The sequence below is a fragment of the Zalophus californianus genome, chromosome 15 (assembly GCF_009762305.2).
Source record: "Zalophus californianus isolate mZalCal1 chromosome 15, mZalCal1.pri.v2, whole genome shotgun sequence".
Lineage (NCBI taxonomy): Eukaryota > Metazoa > Chordata > Mammalia > Carnivora > Otariidae > Zalophus > Zalophus californianus.
This window is the reverse complement of record NC_045609.1, coordinates 71,209,697-71,231,953: the sequence shown is the minus strand read 5'-3', so window position 1 is coordinate 71,231,953 and position 22,257 is coordinate 71,209,697. Positions and strand designations below refer to the sequence as shown.

Here is a 22,257-nt window from a genome sequence, read left to right as displayed (position 1 = left end):
TGGGCGAGAGGATGGCGGCGGGTGTGGAGAAGGTCTTTCTGGTCATGCCTCCATGAAGGCCACTGAAGAAGTCAGCACGTGACTGAAGGGACGGGGCTACCGTGCCATGCCACCCCCTCTTCCCAGTGAGGGAGAGACCTACCCTTCGCCCCAGGATCTGATTGATGGCCGCACTTTCTTTCAACGTGCACTCAGCCACGACCTTTGCCCTCATTTCCTTCATATACAACATGAATGCGTTAAGAGGTTTCTTTATGTGGGGCTTCTTCTTTTCTTCTTCCTTTTTGGAGTCCTGATGCTTTCTGGATATAGACAGAATAGAGACACAACCCCATAAACAACTGCAAGGTCCCACTTCCTCCCCAGCAGAGCACCCAGCTCCCCGGCTGCTCAACACCCAAACCTAGCAGTTCTGAATGAGAAGCACGCTTCCACTTTGGGTCTCCTCCACACCCTGGAAAACGGAACAAAAACATCGTAGCGAGGGTGTGGGGGAAGAAAAAGATTTTGTAATCACCTCCTTGAGTGTCCCAGACACACCATTTTCCCAAGCCAGAGGGGAAAAGCACAGTGTGGACGATTCCCTAGGCCAGTGTCTCTCGTGTTCCCGGGACAGACCTCCTAATGTTCCGTCATGGATTAGGGACAGGGACACAGCTGCAAATCCCAGTCTGTCCAAGGACACAGGTACACCCCGAGGCACACGCACCATGGCCAACCACGGGCAGGGCCACCACCCAGCAGCCAAGGCATCAACAGCGGGCTGGACAAGATGGTGGAAGAGAAAGCGACCGAAAGAGCGACACTCACGAGCTGTGGAGTGAGCCGACATCACTCTGGGAGGACTCCTGTTTGACTGTTGGCGTGACTATGGCCGGGTGGGGGATGCCGGTCGTATGTAGAGTGTGATGTGGTGGGACCATATGGGGAGGGAACCTGGAAGACAGGAAGCTGTGTAAATCGTCAGAATCAAAATGAATGAATGGGGAGGGATGTGTACACGCAATTAAAAAACAAAACAAAACAAAACAAAAAACCCAGCACGTAACACTCACATGAAAGCAACCCAAGGCATATGAAACCTGTCAGCATTAATTAGCGATAAATTAAACATAATGATTCTCATAATGTCATTAAAGCCAATCTTCCCCTTCATTATTGCTACTGACAAGAGACATTATGATTTTTCACATCTTTAGCAAAAGACAAATACAACGGATGTACTTGGGTGGAAAAGTAGGCTCAGACTACCTGCTGGAAATCACACGTCCAGTTGTTTTTTGAAGCATTATTAGTGGCATCTAAGAAGACAATTTCCTAAGTCCTAATCAGCTCTAGAATGAAAGGTGAAATCTATTGTTGCATATTGACAGCTAAATAAAATATTAACGTGGTTGAAGTACACATTTTTGACAATGCCGTGCATGCCTCATTAGGCCATATTCTGTTGATGGAGTACAATAAAATTTTTCTTTTTCTTTTGCTGATGTGCCCCACCGTTTTGACAGGAATGAGAGAAAGTGAGGCAGAAAGATGGGGAAAATCCAAATACTTCCTATCTGGGTCTCATCATAAGCCACAGATATTTTGAATAAGCTTATACCCTCTTACGGAAAGATGAAAAAAAAAAAAAAAGCTGTATTTTATACACACACATAAATGGAGCTTTAAATTCGGATGTGTATACCCTCTCCTGCTCTGTAATTCTAGGATTCCTAAATTACGTTTACTTAATAGGTTGCCTATGCCTTCAAAGGCCTTCTAAATGATTATCCAAGTGGTAACTCTATGAGTCAAGGTTGTTTCCTCCTCTAATACTGTCCATTTTTAAGGAAGTTCTTTGAAAACCCCCCTTGGGCCCTGAATTAGCATTTCCCTACCATGCAAACGCACCAGAACATAAAGAGGTAATTTTGAAATGCCCATCTTGGCCCACATGTGAAGTGACAACTGGATCAGACAGCTTTCACGTTTTCTGATATGCTTGGAGTTGCCATGAGTTGTAAAGGGTTAGAAGAATCACCCTTCTTAAAAGAACATATACTACCATACAGAATAGTAGGGTGAGGGGAGAAAAGGGGAGAACCCCGAGAGAAAACAAAATGGCGGCCTCCAGGCTCCAACCTGTCCAGGTTGGGCAAGTAAGCAAGTGGAGCGCTGTTCGGGGGAAGGAGAACCAGATCAAGCAGTTGATGCTTTCTTAATAAATCCAAACCAAAACAGTCCCGCAGAGCATCCAGAGAATGAAGACCTGCTCTACGGGCAGCCAATTCTGGTAGGCACTGGAAGTGCAAGTAAGAGTTTATCGAGATGGTGATTTCAAGAGAATCCTGCATTCACAAGGTTCTTTTTCCTTATGTGGACTGGAGATGAAAACAGTTTCCATTTGACCCAAATAACGTAGCAAATGTTAATTTGAAAAACGGTAAACAAGCAAAAAAAATGAACTAACTGAATCTGTGTAGATCAACGGAGAAAATACCAATGCACAAGGCAGATTTCTGAAGGGGCCCAGATGCACCGTGGGGACATTTGACTCAGAAATTCCATCCTGATGTGGCCCTTTCCCACCACTGCCTTTTACAAATTTAAGCCAGTATCAAAGTTTGGTAACGATGACATGATTTTTTAGTAAGAACCATGTAAGTCCTTTAGGATATATGAAAGGGAGGGAGGGAGAGAAAGAGTCTAAGAGAAAAAGAGAAAGGAAAAAACAAGCAAACAACCTCCATTCCCTTTCCCTGAGAAAATGAAAAGCAAGCCCTCGGAAGGCACTTGGACTCCCATGTTACACCCCGTTCCTTCCACTGCATGAGGGCCTCTGAGGAAACATAAGTTAAGAACATGTGTTCTTGGAAGCCCCTGGGTGAAGCGGTGGGTGGAGTGGCAGCTTTTACTGTGAATTTTAAAGGCTTGACATTCCTCAAATACATATGTTCTCTTCTTGCTGAATGAGAATATGTGTACAGACATGAGAGAGCGAGGGAGCGAGAGAGAGAAGCAGGGGAGAGACAGAAAAACACTGTGTTGTGTATGGTGTATGTGTGTGTGGGGTGGCTGTGTGTGTGCGCGCGCGCACGCAGGCATGGGCACGCACGCACACGCAAACACCCCACACACACCAAGCACCACAGGTAGCTACCACAGTCTGAGCACATTTTGGGGTGGGGCCAAATTTCCAGTACAGGCCATGAGGAATGAACACTTCCAAGTTTACAAACACATTCATCTACCTGAAAAATGTATAGCAGAGAAAGAAATGGGGTGTTAGGGGTGGGGGGGGCTACACGCACACCGCTGCTTGAGAAATTCCTTTCTGCAGACAACTATTTCATGAAATGCAATAAACACCCTAAAAATTCTAAGCAGCTCATTATATACCCCCGTCTGCTTTTATGGCTCCGAGCCAGAATATAATGATGAACCTTAACTTGTTAAGGACAACTAATTTTTGTTTCTGGCTGTCTCAGGGGCTCCTCTCTTGCTCACGCTCACTTTACTTCACTGTTGACACGTTTCTGTTAACTGGATGTCATCTGCCGGCCTTGATTTTATGCACAAGCAGTGGGATGCATTTTCCTGTGCAACAATCCTGCTTTGAGTTGCATTAGGTTTGTCATTATTCTCTCATTTTCCCCCTTGCACTTGTAACATTTCATCTCTTCCTGCCTTATTTTTTGTGAGCCACGGTGCACCCACATTATGGTTTATACATGATCTCTCTCCCTTTGAAGCCGGCAGATTTCAGAGCCTGCTCTCGTCAGGAGAAGAGCCTTGCACCAATTTAGCAGGCTGAGGGCCCGGAGCTCCAACATCTCAATCTAAAGGGGGTCACAGGGTGGCACAAGTGAGTGTCAGCAAGAGCTGTTTAATTGCCAATCTAGGCTTCTCCATGGTGTTTAAAGTATAATGACCCATCACTTAATTCTGAGAAGTCCTGGCCCCGGCTGCTGAATAGAATGAATATCAAAGGGTGTTCTGGAACAGGGCAAGCTGCCTACATTTCCTATAACTGCCATAAGTATAATAGACCTATACTTCTGTCGCCCCATTACCACAATAATGTATTTAATTTGCTGTATACGCTTTTTAACTAGCTACCTTTCATAAGGCCTACCTGGGGAATCGGCGGCCTCCCCCTTGCACCCTGAGCCCCTGACCTTTCCTCCCACTGTCTCCCTCCTTTCCTCCACCCCTGTTGCCCACCTCTAAATCATCGGCTAACCTCCTAATGATAATTCGATCGATAAGCTTAACCCCAATCTCTATCCGACCATTCCTTCACTGCTTTTAACCTCTCGAATGCACCAAATAAACAAACAAGAAAAACAATCAGGGGCAATGATAAATGATGGTTTTGGGGGAAGATGGGGCGGTGGATTAGGAGCTGCTCTCAGAAGCAGCTCTCCTCTTGGGAGACTCCCAATTCGTTCCCAGGCTTTGCAAGGTGGTGATGACATTATTTAATGAACATAACCTTCCTCCTCTCACTGGAGAGGAGGATGCACAAGCATTTTCCCGCCTAACCCATATTGGTGTGGATTTTGAAACCGAGATCATTCATCGCACACGAGGACTGGATCTTTAAAATTACGTCCTCTCCATGGCCTAATTACAAATGGGAGGTAGACTACAGCCTGTTTTTCTTAATGAATGTGATTCTTACTCTTTCCCCCACACCAAAATTACTGTTCTGTAAGCAGGAAGAGGGGCTGGCTCGTCCTGTCTCTCCAACCCTCCCTCCGGTCTTGGGTTCCCATACGGACCACGGAGATTGGGGGAAGATGCTAGGGACAGCATCCTTGCCATGTAATGCATGCTGATTTAATTATGGGCCATCATCAAAATGGATTACTTGTTGTAGCCCATCAGGAAAGTCTAAACCTCCACCGATTTAATTAACTTGACTGAAAATCAGATGAACAGAAAATAAAACTATCATTAGGAGCGATTAGTGACTACTTAAGCCTACTGCTGCCAACCAGTTTGCAAATAAACTAGCACTCACTGAAAAATTAGCCAGAATTAATTAGAGGGAGGAAAGGAGAACAGGGGATTAGAAAGATCCAGGTACACACATGTGGGTGCATGTGTGTGTGATACACACGTATTTATATGCTTCAAGATATATGAATGCACACACACCTACACACACACACACACACACACACACACACACGACTTTTCTTTTTAAAGGAAGCAGTCACTGTTTTTATCCAATAAACACAACAAAATATTTCATACAAAGTATGAGAAGTCAGTGTAGAGCTTGTGACCCAAAATATTTAAATTAGAAGTTGAAGATGCCCCCCTATTAAGGAAAGCAAACATCATTATGTCCTTTGTCGGGGGGTAGGAATTCTTTGCTGGTTATTTGATGGGTTCCTTTCAAATTCTTGTTCTGTACACACAAGATTTTTTTTTTTTTTTAACTTTCCAAGACTTAGAGCTGCACAGGCGAGGGTGGTAGCCACCAGCCACATGTGGCTTACTTGAAATGTGGCCGGTCCACATTGAGATGTGCTGTTAAGTGTAAAATACATACCAGATTTCAAAAAAAAGGTAAGAAAAGAAAGAAAGAAAGTACAAAATAGAATGTAAAATCCCATTAATAGTTGCTTTACAGTGCTAACATGTCAAAATGAGAATATTTTGACAATATGAGGTTGAATGAAATAGATCGTTAAAAAGAATTTCACCTGGGTTCCCCTTGCCCCCTTAACCTTTTTAAAACTGTGGCTAGTAAAAAACTTAAAAAATTCCCTATGCGGGGCAGTGCTACTTTACAGAGGGGGGATGTTTGGGAATGGGGTGTCCCTTCTTGTTGACAGTGAAGAATCTGAATTTTGAAAAGACTACACCCTTCCTCAAACTCTCCTTTACGTAATAATAAAATTACTTCCACCCTTTCCGTTCTTACCGAGTACAGGGCAACAGAGAAACAACAGTTTAAAAAGTTCCGCATGTCCTAACTACTTCTTCCCACCTTTTTAAATTCTTAAAAAAAAAAAAAAAAAAAATACCGCTCAATACGTTGATTCCCAGATTCAACCTCGAAACTGTGACATCACCTACCTTAGACGTTCAGATCAATTATTTTTCAGTATTTTCTAGAAGTAAAGCCTAATGCCCTATCGGTCTTAGACCATTAGGACTACATGAAGGAGTGGCCCCTGGATGGCCTGGGAGCCATCTAGAGAACTTTCTGAGAAGTCCCCCATGGCTGACTTGATTGGAGGCCCCGGTTCTGGGAACTCACCTGGACATGGAAGCGTTGACGGTCAGAGCTGTGGGGTAGGGGTGGCGGAATCCTCCTGTCGTGATTGGGTACACTGGCTGACCTTGCCTATAAAGAGGGGGGTACAAAATAAGAGAGTGCAAACAAGGGTGGGGGTGGGGAAAAGAAAAAGAAGAAAAAGGGAAAGTTCTCTCTGCACAGTAAGCTTTATTCTCATTTGATCAGAACAAAAATCTTGGGGATTGTACAGGAAGGATCAAAGGGAAGAAACACAGAACAATTTGAATGCCATAAATCTGATAGGAATGGCTAATTAAATTTTATAACCTCTGCTTATGTCAATAGAGACCCTCTCCCCAAGCTGAAACTAGGTGTTTTGTTGTAATAATTAAAGGCGAAGTCTCGCTTGCTTTAATGGAGCCATCACACTAATTGAGGGCTACACATCCAAAGGAAAACAATAATGAATGTAAATTTATACCAAAATAAAGTACAGTGAATCAAAGGACTTCAGTTACGCTTTGGGCCTCTTTCGGTATTTAGATCTCGGTGAGAAAACATTAAATTAACAGAGCTTAATTTGTAGCCTTTTGTCAAATTAACAAGTGTTGACAAGAGTTACCGGGGGGAGAGTCCCCAAGAAGAATTGTGGGTAACCAATAGACAATCACACCTCATTACAATAATTAAAAAATACAGCAACATGCAAAATAGCATCCTCATGAAAGACACACAACTTTTTCTGACAGAGGGTTGTCTGAGTTGGCTATTCCTTTTTATCTAGCCTTCAAATATCTCCCCCTCAGCTGAACGGGGCAAGGGATGCCAGAGAACTATTCGAAGAAAATGGCCCCATTTTCTGAGGAAGAAATGGGACCCAAGCTCACGTCCGCGTCTACCCTCCCCAACAAAATGAAGGAGAAAAAAAAAAAAACCAAGAGAAAGTACACCCATGGTCAGTAGTTTGTACTAGCTACTTCAGAATACAAGCTATTTTTCACGACCCAGGGTAGTGTGTTCAACTACAGAAATACTAGGTGAACTACTCTAGAACTTATCTTCTCTAAGGCTATGAAAGGGTGTCTTTCTTCCCCAAGACCCAAACTTCAGAGTTTTCCCCAGGACGTATTCCTGTTATGACAACAAATTGTCCTCGTTTTTTTAGAGTAGAGATCACTGATAAACATGGAGAACTACATACACTACATACACAAGAACACAATCACGAAACGGATACTTCATGCCTACACGCACTCGTGCACGGTATGGTTAGGCAGCGAAGGCCTTTCTACTCTGGCTCTGAAACACACATTTTCCAAGCTGTCCAAGGAAGCTTCATGGACGGACTATAGAAGCAAGGCTGGGTGATGGGAAGACAAATTGTGAAAGGCAGTTTGGTGCCCTGCGCACTGCCAGGAACCTTGGTGGACACTCAGGAAGGCCCCATGGGCCGGCACAGGGATACCCGATGCCCCACCCCCGCCCCTCATAATCAGGTGAACCAAGAATCTCAGAGAGATGCTGGTTGCAAACTGTCTGTCTCACCAGACAGACCTGGCCACTCTTGTTGCCAACCCTGGGAGTAACCCTCAGGATGGGGTGAGGGGGTAGGGGTTTCTGAGAGAATCACCCCCCAATCTCACCCCTAGATTTCAAAATGATGTTAGGCCTGTTCCCACTCCTGTGCCGCCTCAAACCAACGACGGGACTCCAGTCTGGTCGGCCACCAGCCGAAGAGCCATGACCCTCAGAGCCTCGGCAGTTCCCAAAGTATCTGAAGGACACCTTTGTTCACAGAGAGAAACCTAGAGTCTTGGAGGACTGTGAGTTCAGAATGCTAAGTATCAACAACCTTTTTCCTCCATGGCCCATCTGAAGGGCCACTGACTTTCCTGCTTCCCCACAGGGCACCTTGGCGATCATCTTCCCCATGTACCCCTGCGGCCCTCCCTCCCCAACCCTGTCTTCCAAAACACACACATGCACACGCGCGCGCGCGCACACACACACACACACACACACACACACACACACACAGGATAAATAATAAGCATGCCCATGTAAGAAACAAAAAGGGAATTAAAAAATGGAACTCCTTACTGTGGTACTAACCATCCTAGCGGATGGGGGATTTGTCCTACGGTGCCGGGCGACAGTGGGTAATACGGAGATATATCTGGAGGGTGCGGAGGCCGTGGGATTCCTGGGGGAAGAAGTGGCATTTTAGGTACAAAGGAGGAGAGAAGGAAAGAGAAACTGCCAGGGGATGGAAACAGGGAAAGGACGGAGACCCCTCTTCCATGAGCAGAGCTAGCTCTGCTAGCTATGACCATTAAGAGTCGTGCGTAAGTTTCATTCAGCATCTCTCCCCGCCCTACCTTGACGAATAGGTTTATCTCCTTCTAGGTGGATGGGTAAACGCAGACCCCGAAAATGCCATCTTGGGTATTTCTGCCTTATGGGATCAGTGTGATTATTGAAACTAAAGGAAAACCTGAAGGGCTTGGCACACAGTAGGTGATCGAGTCGTGTACATTCTCTCTGCCCTCCCAGCTTGGGCCTCCACTCCTTTTAATTCTGATGACTTGCCTGCACCAGAGTCACCTCCTCTAGGTTTCTAATAACGGCTTTTCAGTTATGGCTCTTGGAAGGGTGACTCTTGCCTTCTTTCAAAAAAAAGTAACTCTTCTAGAATGTCTCCACCTCAGCTTTGAGGATGAGCTGTGGCAGAAACTCATCACAAGCCACAGCCTCTTCTCCAGGGTAGGATCTGAACTGAGCAGACCAGCGGGCTCGGGTCTAGAACCTACTTCGCTGGAGGCAGTCAGCTGGGAGAACCAGCCCTAGCTGCTGACCAGGGACTGCTGCGTCCTGAGAGCTGGGAACGCTCACGTGACATAGCTGAGCACATCCTGAAGACCTGAGCCACCGCACACTTACTCCACAGGAGCACATCCTGCACTCAATCCTGAGCAAAGCAAGAGCGCTGGGAGCAATTCTGACACAGAGGAACTGACCTAAGCAGCTGAACTGGGAAGAAAACGAACAATACTACAGAAGTAACGCAGTATTGGAGGTAATGAGCTGCATGTCTGTGGATGAAAACTATGCCATTTTTTTTTTTTTTTTAATTCATTCAGGAAGCTTTTAATCTGTAAGTTAAGTCTCCCTGGGTGACATTTTCATGCAGACATAGCTTTCTCTCTATTACAAAAACCAAACAGATTAGCTGGTCTTGGACCCTACACCAAGCCATTTGCACACTTGAAAGAATGTTCGCAGAGGAAAAGTAAACAGTCTGCAGACGTTAATCATATGTTTTACGATAACCATTTAAAAGCTATTCCCTGTACTACCATTATTTAAATGAGACGTTGATGCTGCCATTCACTCGCAGAGCCTGGGGCTGGCTGGCGGCCTCCTCCAGCCATCCAAGCACCAGACTGGGTCCCCCACGAGCACAAAAGGGGCTCAGAGGCTGGTGAAAACCGGCTCATGTGTGGCTTCATTCAGGGGCAGCGAAGTCTGCATGAACGGGCAATCTACCTCAGCTCGACACCAAATAATCCCATCTGATGAAGTGACACGGAATAGCCACTGAAAATTCATCCTTCTAATTAACTGGCTGGTTAGAGAGACCCCAGCCAGTGCACCGCCCGGCCTGTCCTGGCCTTAGCTGTTCTTCCATGACCATCCCGCTAGGAGCTGTGGCCAGCTGCTTGTCTGAAATCTTGTTACAGGGAGGGTTACAAGTAACCCTGCCCTCTCTTTCCCTCTTTGGGGAAAAAGCAGTCAGTGGGTACATGGGATGGAAGGGAGAGGAAAAGCGTAAAGGCTGAAGGATGACGTGGCATCTTCCACCTGAGACCCTACTGGTTGCTCCACAATGGACTTGTTTTTCACATCTGTATAATGGGCTTGGTGATACCCATGATAACTGTAGGAGAAGAGGAACCCAGATAAATCAGCAAAGACGATGCGGGACCCAGTGATGTGGCACCAAGAAGTCATCATCAAGTGTCTGGAGTCCCTCAGCCCCTAAGGGAACCAGGGCTTTGGGGAGCCAGGCTTGTAGGGCTCCTGTAACCCCAAGCTGCTGACAAGGAGGCCATGAGATGCCTCCAAGCCTGTTTGTGGCTCTGGGAGTTAGTTATAAGCTACTCCTGAAAAACAGTGTGGGATTCATAGCCAGCCCTTCTGGGGGGTATTCGGAACTCTAGAAAGATTGTTAGGGCTACACATGGGCTTCTAAGGACAGGGGAAGCCACCCCCTCACCAGTCTCTGTCGTCCCCTAAGAACTTCTCAACACCCCGGAGAGGAACAGGAGTCCCTCCACCGTTGCCCACAGCCCGCCCCAAATCCCAGCAGGCCAGGCGGCCCCAGACCCAGCATGCGCTCTTGGCACCAAGCGCTTGGCCTACCTGTTTTGGGGTCTACGTCAGCTGGTAAGTGTGGAGGTGGGTTTCCCGGGGTGAAGTGCTCATTGCTGTACGTGATGAGCGGCGTGAGAGGGTGAACATGGTGAGGGTGCTGCACGACTGGCACTTTGTTCGACTGTGGGCGGGAAAGAAACAGAGGAGGACACCATCAAGCTGGTTCCTGGCAGCCCGAGACTTCCGAACCCAGGACCCGGGTCTCCCGGGGCCACGTCCTCCCACCCGGATTCTGTAAGATGTGCTCCGTTCCACCCACAGCCCCGGCCCCCACCCATGTCTTAAAACTAACAGATATTTGTAAAGACCGCTCTCTGGGTAGGCACGCTTCCGTTTTTACCTCCCTATGGAGCCTGGCTTTAAGAATACCTCCTCCACCACCACCCCATCAGGGAGCCCGACTGTGCACTTTTCTAACCGGCAGGTAAATCGGACGTGGGGACTTTAATCTACCGGGCCAACTGTGGTCCTGCATGTGGTGGGGGGGGGGGGGGGGATTCCTGACCCCAGGGCTCCACCAGAGGGACCTTTAGGAGGTGAGCAGGCTTCCCAGGGAACAGGCGAGGAACACCTTCCCTTACAAGAAACCCAGCAGGGCCCAAGTCCCACCCACCCACCCTCCCGCCCTATCCACCACCCCCAGCTCCTAACTGCTCCCTGCCCCTGGCAACCAGCGGGCCTGCTATGACCCTTTGCGGGCAGCACGGATGAAAAGCTCCACTCCTGGTCTGGTTGGGAGTATGAACTTTACCAGAAAGCCCTAAACCGCCAGGCAAGCACCTGCATATTTTATGCAGATTACAGCAGCCCTGATTCATTAGGAATTTCATTAGCAAGTCATGGGGGAATGCTAATAAATTAACTGGATGATGATAAATTGGGTTAATAAAAGGGGTGCAGTTTAGAAACGGGCAGTTCTAGCAAATAAAGTACAAGCATTTTTATGTTCAGGAAGGGTGGATAGGTAGAAAGAGCAGGAAAAAAAGAAAAAAAAGCATTTTGAAGATTTTTTCTAGTTGCCATGACCAGACCTTCCCAAATTCTTCTTCTCTTCCCCCACCCGCCCCCCTCTCGGTCCACCCCACCCCCTCCACTATGCTGTGCTGCAACTTAGACCAGCAAGACCACAAAGAAAAAATGAAGCTGAAACAAGCGAACTACTGGGCCATTTACTGAGAGTAATCCAATTGCAAAAAAACCCTATTCCCCATAGAGGATTTTCACTAAAATCCTACAACAGGGACATTTAACCAGATTAGGTACCAGCAAAGATAAAGAGGCTAGTATTAGATGATGAATGGATTAGAGTCAAGTTTCATTTCGGAACGTGTCTTCATTTCCTTTTATTACTTTTAGGAAGGCACAACTTGCATTAACATCAAGGAAAAGGAATTGCATTACAAGGAAAGAAGAGAGGTTTCAGTGCTGCCCACTAGTGCCTCTCGAGTTCAGGGACCACCCAGCACTTAGCTTTGCTTTGCATTTTTCTTCTTGTCCTTTTTTGTTTTTTCTTAAATGAGTAAAGAACGGGTATAATATACAAAGAGCATTTCTCACCCCCAGTTAATTGTGGGGAAGGCATCTCTAAAAGGGGCTTCTAACTTTCATGAGCATGTTTGGAACGTAAAATACAGCCTTCCTCCATATGCTCCAGAAAAAACTACAGAAAAAGAAGTCAGCACTTGCAACAGCCTGGTTTAACGATCCTCATAAACAACTGGACACTTTCAGAGAAGGCTAGCTAGCTGCTCAAAGAGCCTTATGTTGTGAATTACCAGTTTGCAATCAAAGCACTGAAATGAAAAGCGCCAAAGCCGAGGGAGCTTTGGTCACACCTCCCTAGCAGCCCTGAAGGTCTGGACAAGGCCAAAGCCAGCAGAGTGAAGGAATACTGCCTCAAGGCCAGGGCCAGCATCTTATGGACACGCACTGAGGATTCTTTGGGGGGAACATTTCTGTTTAGGACAAACTGAAAAGTAACCAACAAATGAACTCTTACTGCACGCCGGGGTGGAGAGGGGGAAACAAAAGAAGAGCCAGGGAGAGGAAGGGACAGGCCCAGTCAGAAGAGTGAAGGCCACCAGGAGGAGAGGAAAATGACTACTGCCACCTTCCAGAAGTTTTTTTTGTTTGGTTGGAAAGACACACACCCGTGGAAATGGAAGAAGGCAGACCAGTTCTAGACAGTTCACAGTGAGGGTGGAAAAACGATGAGATGGGTAGGAACAGCCACCGATAACCCAAAGCAGGGAAGACCGTCACTTAGAGGCCGAAGGGCTGCAGGATCACCATAAACAATGGAAGGAAGCAAAGGATGGGGGTAGAAGGGCTGGTAGTGGGCAGCGGAGCCGACAGTTCTCAGCTCCGGCGGAGTCAAGCTTCTCTCAGTAGGCTCGTCACAGATCTGGATGCCTGGGCCTAGGAAATCTCTCAGCAGGAACCCGATTCAGTGGGTCTGGGCTCAGGACTCAGGCATCTTGAGTCAGCCTACTGAGTGCCAGAGATGGTAGCTCTGTCTGTTCAGCCATGACTCCCGGACTACAGAACCACATGGGCGCAGACAAGCACAAAGGGTTAAGAGGTCCGGGTCCTAACACGAATCCCGAATCCTAGTTCTCAAGAAAATCCATGGTAAGAGTTTGGCACAGAACCTACCACATGGTAAACACAGGACTGGTGGTTTACTATTCTTATTTATTATTTTATTGTTAGGGAGAAGCTGCCCAAAGGCAGAGTTCTGTCTACAGTTCAGAAGCACAAATTCCATGGCTGCCTTCCAAGCAGGACTAACAGGAAATGCGGGGAAAACCTTTCCCTACTTGTCTAGCGAAGGATGAAGATAGAATCCGTGCAACAGTGGTGCTCGCCAGGCATAGGATTTAAAAGTTACTTTTCCCTCTTCCTCTTAGAAACATGCATGAGGCTCATTCTGACAGAAGTTGGACACCATCACCTTCATGTTATTTTGCACACTTGAGTCTAGCCAACAGGTTTTTTTCCAGTCCGGTCGGACTCTGTAACATGGAAGGGGGTGGTTTCGAAGCCACTGCTGCCCAGCTTAAGGAGGGGGAAAATGGCAACCCTATGGGGACATGGTTCTCTCTTCTGATCATGACTGTATGCCAGGCAGGTCCCTGGGAAACCACACCTTCTCCAGGCTGACCGGTTCCCAAACAAGCAGGGTAAAGGAATGCGGTCGTCCCTGCAGAGACCAGGGTCCAGTCACGATTCCCATACGACCTGCCTGTACTTGTGCTACTACTGTGCATGGGAGGATGTTCTTTGTGACAATGCCCCATCTCTCCAGCCTGAGGACCCCACAGTCCCTTCTTTCTATGTCACATCATATCCAGGCTGGAGTCACGTATGTACCTTTCTTGGTCCCACTGTAGCTAAGTTCCTTAAGGACAAAGACTGTGTCTTCTAGAGCTTTCTAGCCCCTGTCACGTCCAGCCTATGGCAGTGGTGAGACTCATAAGCTGCCGAAGAGCCACTGAATTGCGACTGCAATCATTAGAGGAAGAGATCTCACAGTCTCACAGATTCACTCCACTAACATGGAGTCTACTCAGAATCAGAGAACAAAGCTGGACAGACCTTCAGAAACCAGCCAGTCTTATACTTTGTAAGTACAGTGCCTTAAAAATGGTTTTAGAGCCCCAGGGTATATACACAGTGACCAAGAGTGAAGGCTATGAATGCAAGGAAGACCCAGATGGAAATTCTACTTGACCGGTCTAGCTGTGCAACCTGTCTCAGGAGTTTTGTCCTGTCTCTGCAAACTCCAGATGAGAACGGGGGTCAACCTCAGAGCATCGTTGTGAAAATTAAGGCTCATGCCTGTAAAATGTTCAACACTGGGCCTGGCACAGAGCTACTCATGCAATACAAAAAAAACTGTGAAAAATACTATCCAAGAGTACTAATGAGCAAGGCGGGGTTGGCCACCCCTCTAGTACGTTCTAATGAAATTCCCAGAGGGAAATGCATCCACAGACTGCACTCCTTAATTCAAAGGCAAGATGTTTATTATAGGGCCAAGAGTGTATGAAGGTTTTGTGGCCACCCTTCCTCAAGTGCATGCTCTTCTGAAAAATGTGATATTTAATTAACAAATATATGTATTTTTTATCTATTTTGAGAAAAACCATCACTTTCTCATGCTAGCAAATAAGAAAGCCTACAGAAGAGTTCTAAGTTTAAATAAGAATAGCTAGAGATGACCAAGGGCCTTCCAGAATCAGGGTGAGGGCCTTGAAGTAGGAGTTCATATAAGTGAAACACCAACCAACCCAAACAGGAAATGTCCCTTAGACTTTCCCCTTCCCTCCGATCAGTGCCCACTTCTTTAAAGAGGTCTTTAAGGATTGTGTTCAAAACTGTTACCACCCTAAGAAAAGCCAACGGTGAAAAGTATCTTTCCTGGGGGAAGGACACAGACAACCTTCCAGAAATGATCCAGGGAATCTAAATGAAAGCAATAATCTATGCTGGTGGGGTAACAGCCGGAAATATGCCTCTCTCCCCCTCTTATCTTTTTATAGACAAGAGTCCACTATTCAAGGCAAACAACTGCAACATGGAACCAGGTACCTTTTAGGTAACTACCTTATCTAAATATTAAGTAGGTCTTCAAAACTGCCTAGGGGGTGCAAAATCATTACCTCCAGTGACAGCTAACCAACATTCAAGGTCGGGAGAGTTGCATGGAGAGCCTAGTTACCTGTATCTAACCCTTTAGGAACAGGTTGAAAACTAGGACTCTCCGAGCCACAGAAGCAGCAAGCGTGAATTCCACAGAAGGTCCGGGAGTGACGCTACCGTTGCCCATACACACCCACACCGTTGGCACCTGGCACTCACCCCTGGAGCCACCTAGAACGCTTCGTCTAGATGATCCGAAGGGAGAACAGGAGAGAGGAGCACTGACCAGCTGCTGGTCCCGAAGCTCTGCAGTAAACGCCAGCACAGCTCACCACTGCCACCTTTGAATGCAGCCTTGCCACTGAACCCGCCGTGGTGCTGGGTAGGACATAGTTTATTCGATCCTCACAGCATACCTATGATGTAGCTGGCATTTCTTATTAGTTCCACACAGTAGGTGTCCCAGGTCACAGGCCTTGGGAAGGTGGTGTTTCCAGGTCTTCACGCTCACCTGCCTGATGGCACCGGCCCATGGTGCCCTTCAGAGACTGATGCTGGGATGGGATTCACTGCCGTGCTGAGGTGGTGAGCTGCACCCCAAGCTTAGCCTGCGCCAACCTTCCCACCTGGACAGAGATGCTTCAGGACTCACAGAGGGATCTATTCCTCCCACTCCCACCTACCAGCCCCTGGAACCTAGACCAGTTTCAGCAAACAGTGCTCCCTGCTGCCCCCCTCCCAGACCCCAAGTTAGGAGTAGCTCAGGGCTCCCTGCCTCAGCGAGAACACCCCGCCACAGGGCACCAGGTACTTTTAGCAGGAGATTTTATAATGTGTGGCTGATTAGCGTAAGTGGGGGATAAAGACATTGAATGGGATGTTTCCGCACCTCAAACAGAGAGACACAAGCAGTATCAGGGCCCAGCAGGGTTCTGGTGATAAAAACATAGCGCACCCAGTCAGTTCCAGCTGACAAGAAACTAAGAAAGAGTCAGCTAAAAAAAACCCCGAACCCATTAAATGAAGTAAACAGTATCTGTTTAAAGGGAACAAAAATCCTCATCTGACCGTAAATCATGAGGGCTTTCTGCTTTCTACCTGGAGAAATGGCTGCTACCCAGAGCAGAGTCTTCCCCAGTTCTGGTCATTATGCTCTACGGGTTTTGAGCACTAAATAGTTAAATGATTTTTTTTTTAAAAAAAAAGTCCTTTACCAGCCCTCAAAGCGCACAAAGCCCTTCCACCCAAAGTATTCATCCAACTACGGTGGGGGGAGTGGGGAGGGGGCACCCCGGTGGCTGACCTCTGACCTCTGGAGAACCCTTAAGCAACAGTGTTCTGCAACTTGGCCGTGCCACCCTCATCGTCAAGCGCCCACACACCCGTCCGAACGCTGCTCGTGATTTGGAACCTGGCAAATGAAAGATTGATTCAGGCACTTCTAGATCTCCCTGCTACCCCTCCTCTAACCCCGACCCCTCAACCTTCTGTAACTGTGGGGAACCCAAAGGGAATGAAAGCCTGCCATTCACCTCACAACCTATTAATCAGAAGACGTTGAAAACAAATAGAGCCATTGCTGGCCCCGGCCTCTCCGCCGGCCCTCCTCTTCAATACTCCCCTATTGCTCTCCTTTTCTGCAGAAGAAAAATGGGGCCAGAAAGTGCCTTGAGGAGCCCAGCACAATAAGACAAAAGCAGCACAGAGGGGCATTTGTCAGCCTTCTCCCCTCCCCAGGGCAGACCTGGAAGGTCTTCAGTGGCCTTAGGTTCCCCAGCCCTCCCAGGGGCTGAAATCCGCATCAGGAAGGGACACTGTTGATTCCCGGTTTACATTTAAAAAAATGGGTTTAGAGCTCATCTCCATGCATTTTGCGGGATGCCGCTGACTACGGCTACACCAAGGCCAATGGCGACTAGCGAAACATGAATGATGTCGCACGTCACTGCAGCCATGGAGCGCCGCTGGAGAGAGGGGGTGGAGGTGAAGGAGGGGCTGTTCCTTACTCAGCAACAACCCTCTGTGACTCAACTAGTCCTGTTTTTTCAAGCGATGGACCAGAGTGGCGGAATGGTCAGCAAAGCTAGCCCTCCTGCCTCGACAACCCACTCCCCCGACAAGGAGCACCCACTGCAGCCGTGAGAGTGACGTCAGGAGATGCACACGGTAGCCTGGATGCAGGCCTGCACGCACGGGCCCCGACTTACCTAGCAAACATGTCGCTATCGCATCTTGCCAAGCTCCTACACACACAGCAGGGAAGGGTGGTGGGCGGGCTTCCACCCTCGGCCAGATGGGCTTCTGCAAACATTTGACTGCCCCTCTCCCCCCACAGCTCTGGAAGCCCAACCAGCCAGGACCCATCCAGCGCAGCACCCAGAGCCCACTCATGGTCGAAGGCTGCTTCTCCCACAGGGCCTGCTCCCAGCTAAGGGCACGTCGTTTCCCTGGACAAAGCTTATATTGATAGCAACAGCACTGGTGCTGAAAATAATAAGGAAGACAGAAGGCTTCACAGGGTCCGAGTTTTGCTTGGAGAAAGGAGGTGGTTAAGAAAAAGGAGGGCTGCCTGCGAGTTGCAGAAAAGAAAGACCCAGCCTGCAAGGCCAGCACACAGCCTGCCTCACCTGGCCGCGCTGCTGGGGATGCCTGGGCCCACCCACAAGGCTGCAAAATTACAGCTTCTGGAACCGGAGGGAGCCTGACGCTCAGGGTGCTGCTTGTTTGTCTGGTAAACTGTTGATGGCCAGACCCCCTCCCCCAACCCCAGAATCAAATCCATTTGTACAGCAAGAGGAAGAGAGATGCTCTCCCTGCTTTCTACAAAATTCTGCCGACTCATAGTTTCTCATATAGTCACACAAGCATTAAAATTCTTCGCGCAGGGAAATGATTGAACAGGGCAGGCAGAGAGAGAATAAATGTGCAGTCAATTTTCCTCCAAATTCTCTCACACATATGCATATACACAGAACTAACTGAAACCATCTTAAGCCCTCGTCTCCCCACCCCCACCCCGTCCCTTCCATAACATCACCGCCCAGCTGGTAACACACCAAAGAGACTGCCAAGCATTCAGGGTCTAGGGGGCCAAATTCTGCTCTTAATGGCCTTTTCTTAATCCCCAAAAAGGAGGAGGGGAAGGTTGGGAGAGGGGCTGGAGGTGTCAGGGTGGGGGAGTGGGCGCACAAAGGGGAACATTTTAACCTGGAAAATAAAGATGTGCTCCAGCTGCCTGGCTTTGTAAGAGCCAAAGGCCGACCCGGCAACACTGCGCTTTCGCAGGCTCTTGAACAGTTACTTCCAGTTAAGTTCATTAAACATAATTTATTTCCACTCATTCTCATTTATTTCCCAGTAAAAAGAAAGCATCCCATTGTGCTTCCCCCAACTAACCTTTAAAGCACTTGCAAGCTTAAGTCTTGGCCCGCCCGGTCCAGGCTGGCCCCTGACCAGTGAGTTCCCAGGATTTTCGTCCTGCCTGTGTCCCTCCAGGAACCTGCTACAGCATGGCAGAGGTTGGGGGTGGGGTGCCGAAGGCACAACGGGGGTCCTCTGACTGTCCTAATCCTCTACCAGGTCTCAGAGCTGAAGAACGAACCACTTCACCCCTAAGTAATTTCCGGGTAGTTCGCAACCTCCACCCTCCCGAAAGATCTCTCTCTACTACTTGGGTATTAAATGATTAGTGTTAGCATAATCAATCTTGTTGAGTGTCCCACGTTTGCAGAGAATGTTTGAGAATTGGGTAAGAGGGTACAGCTGTTTCTAGGAGAGCAGATTTTCAAAACAGAGCCAGGAATAAAACTAACCTATTCCAAATGAAGAAATCCAAAAGCTCACATTCAAAACAACTTAAAAAAAAAAATAATGATTTCCAGACTACCCGCCACCCCCCCCCCAAAAACCCCAACAACCCCAAATCTGGGGATTCCTGAATATAATGGAAAGGAAATCACCAATTTTGATTTAGAGTAAATTTTAAGTACATAATGGTTATTACATCCTGGGGATTTCAAGAAAGTAGTGAACAAAACCTGATACCACCCTTCTAATTTATTTACAATGACCAGCTGTACAAAAATGTCTTTTGTTTTTCTAATATACCCTGTGCCTAACTTTCGAATCTAGACAGTACTGGATTTGAAATTCATGCCTGCTACATGGAGGCTGGTAAGTGCTCTGTGAAACAGCTGTTTCCTTCAGAGAGCAGGTGAATTTCTCCCCTAGAAAAGAGCAGGTACAGAGAGGAGGGATGAACGTTTTCCTGTCCCCAAACCCTGGATTCAGCAGGAATTCAGCAATGACGGATGCAAAGGTGGTACTGCATTGTTCTGCTCTCAGTTGCCCTGTTAGCGTCCCAAACATGGGCATCCTTTAAAGGACATCTACCATCCCCATAAATGAAACACGTGAAAAGGACACGACCCCCTCTCAAAGCAAGCTGTCGAGTTGGAAGTTTAACGTAACTAGGGAATGACCCAGGCAAAGTCCAATTAAAAAAAAAAAAAATCTTCAAATGTGTGCAGAAGTATGTAATCTGGAGGGCATGGCAAGATTTCATCACATTCCGAAATGTTGCAGAAGGAAAGAATTCCATTACATAGCTCAGCCAGGCCCCCCACCAACCCCAAACCACAAAAGGGAGGTTTCCCTAAGAATATAAGGTTGCAGGCTCTGTTGCTTCCAGAAAATGCCGACGCAGCAGCCTGTTGTGACAATACAAAGATCATAATATCTGTGTCATTGGAGTCGGGAATTCACCCTTTCAAACAACTCCCTTCTCATGAGACATCAAGAATGGAGGGTTAGCGGCCACCAAAGGAGCAGGGCTGCTATTAAGTAACCCAAGTAATTTGAGTAAACAAAGCTCTGGAACCTTTCAGGAATCTCGGAAAGGGAGGCTAGGCTGGGCTGGGCAATTTACGGCAACACAACTTAGACGTTGGCAGTGTCAGCTTGCACTGTCTTTCCCCACGATTCTGGACAGGTCACACAATCGTGGACTGAACTAGAAAAGTTGCACACGACCAGAAAGGAAAACCAAGCCATACCTGGGAAGTATTTACCACTTTGTGTTTTAACGGGATATACAGGATTTAATTCCTGATTTTGACAACATAAGGACTCTTACAGGCTGTTGTAGATTTCATTTTTTTTCTCCCTCCCCCTCCCAAAATCGGATCTAAGAGCTGGCTGACCACTGCAAAGGTTTCTGTGCTGGGCCACTCCACAACAAAAGACAGTAATAAAAGTAACCCTAGGAATCGCCTCCAAATTCGAGAATGCCCTGACAGCTGTGGCAAAGGATCTGACCCAACAGTTGAACAGAGCAGAGTGTAACCTAAGCCCCAAACTGGTGTTGCAAAAGGACCTTCTTCCTAATCATTAACACCACAATGGGCTGTCATGGGTCTCCTGCTCAGGTTTCTGAGGAACACGTTTTCTGTTTAAGTTTTTGAAAATACAGACACTGCGGGCAAGACGGTAGCCCTAAAAGGCCGGAATCTAAATTTGAGATGGAAAATAAATAAAACTAAAGACAGAGCAACAGAAAGTTAGCATTAAATATGAAACCAAAACATACAGTTGACAGAAGCCCTGCTACTGTCAGAGCCTGAATGCTCGGCCGTCTCAAGCTCTGAAAGTATGCTCCTCTCTGAGGCAACGTCACTCTCCCTTCTCTTTCTTCCAGTGGAGCCCACCCTGGTGGGTGAAGGAGAAAAATTTATTTGTTAAAAAAGAAATCCTCAACCCCACCACCCCTTTCCGGATCCCCAGCTTCCTGGAACTTGGGGAGCCGGCTCTGCAGGCTCTGCATTGGTATATAGCTTAAGGACTGTGATGAAAGTCAAGCTTTCTCTCCTCCTCATCTTTATGGGAAGTACATAGGGAAAGGACACAGCTTGAGTTGACCATTTATTCTTGGTTTTGTTTTCCCCTTCCCATCGTCTGAATTTAAAAAAAAAAAAAAAAAAGCACGGAGGTTTAAGGGTCAAGACCATAAGCAAGGACACGAACACACACACACACACACACCCACCCACACACACACGCACACCCACACCCACTACTCACCCAGCAATTCAAATTGAAGTGCCAACTGCCCAACTGCTGGAAAAGAGAGAGCCCGGAGGCCACTGGCCCTCCCTTCCCACTCACATCTTCCATCCCCACTAAAACTGTATCCCTAGGGTACATACTAGCCTTGGTCTTCTTTCTCTCCACCTCACAAAAAACTTTCTCTGCACCTTCAAGATGGGACTGGGCCAGCTTTTTCCTCCTCCCTGACTGCTTTTCTCACTTTCCTTCTTCCTCCGAGCTTCCCCTCCCTTTATGCCTTTCACTTCCAGAGCTGGAAAAAAGCATCTTGAAAGAGAGAGAAGGCTCCAAATTTCTGCCTGGTTTGACTCAAAATGCTCTGAGTTCTCACTCACAGTTGCCCAGCATTGTTTTGCTAATTAGTCCCCCTGCACACACATCATCCCTCAAAAACCAAAACCAAAATAGAAAAAAAAAATAATAAAGCAAAAAGAAACCTAATAATCTAGTTCAACTGGTTGCAAATGGAATTTTCTTTTAAATTATTAGAAGAAGAAAAAAAAACCTCCTTCTAGTTTCTAATCTTCACCACTACAAAACCCGTGAAGGAAGGGGGAAGGCCCATGTTCCCCAGCCAGCTCAGGGCACCTAAGCGAAGTCCCCCTCCCTCACCCGTTACCTTGGGCAGCGGGGACAGGGGACAGAGCTACCGCTAAGAGTAGCTAAGAAATTACGGTCAGCCATGAGGGAAAATGATCAACCCAACGCAGCAGGCAGGCACTTTATCGGCAAGATTGTCAAATCCCTCAAAACAAATTTCTTCTTCTTCGAGAGAGGGCTGCATTGCAAGAGGAGGAGGGAGGAGGGAAAGTATATTTTCTTGTCATGGTGACACGGGA

General features: G+C 47.4%; 1 protein-coding gene across 37 annotated transcripts in view; it reads right to left on the bottom strand.

The window, feature by feature from the left end:
- The window catches only part of TCF7L2 (transcription factor 7 like 2), a 196,671-nt gene that overhangs the window by 14,892 nt on the left and 159,522 nt on the right, over positions 1-22,257 (bottom strand). For 19 of the 37 annotated variants that reach the window (XM_035724226.1, XM_027595549.2, XM_027595559.2 and 16 more), the window contains 5 exons: positions 10,661-10,793; positions 8,339-8,441; positions 6,260-6,346; positions 811-951; positions 143-302 (listed from right to left, as the gene is read on the bottom strand). In XM_035724226.1, coding sequence (XP_035580119.1) covers positions 143-302; positions 811-951; positions 6,260-6,346; positions 8,339-8,441; positions 10,661-10,793 — 624 coding nt within the window. Of the gene's footprint in view, positions 1-142; positions 303-810; positions 952-6,259; positions 6,347-8,338; positions 8,442-10,660; positions 10,794-21,394; positions 21,649-22,257 lie in introns of those variants that run through there. The other 18 variants (XM_027595527.2, XM_027595649.2, XM_027595583.2 and 15 more) reach the window with 4 other exon arrangements.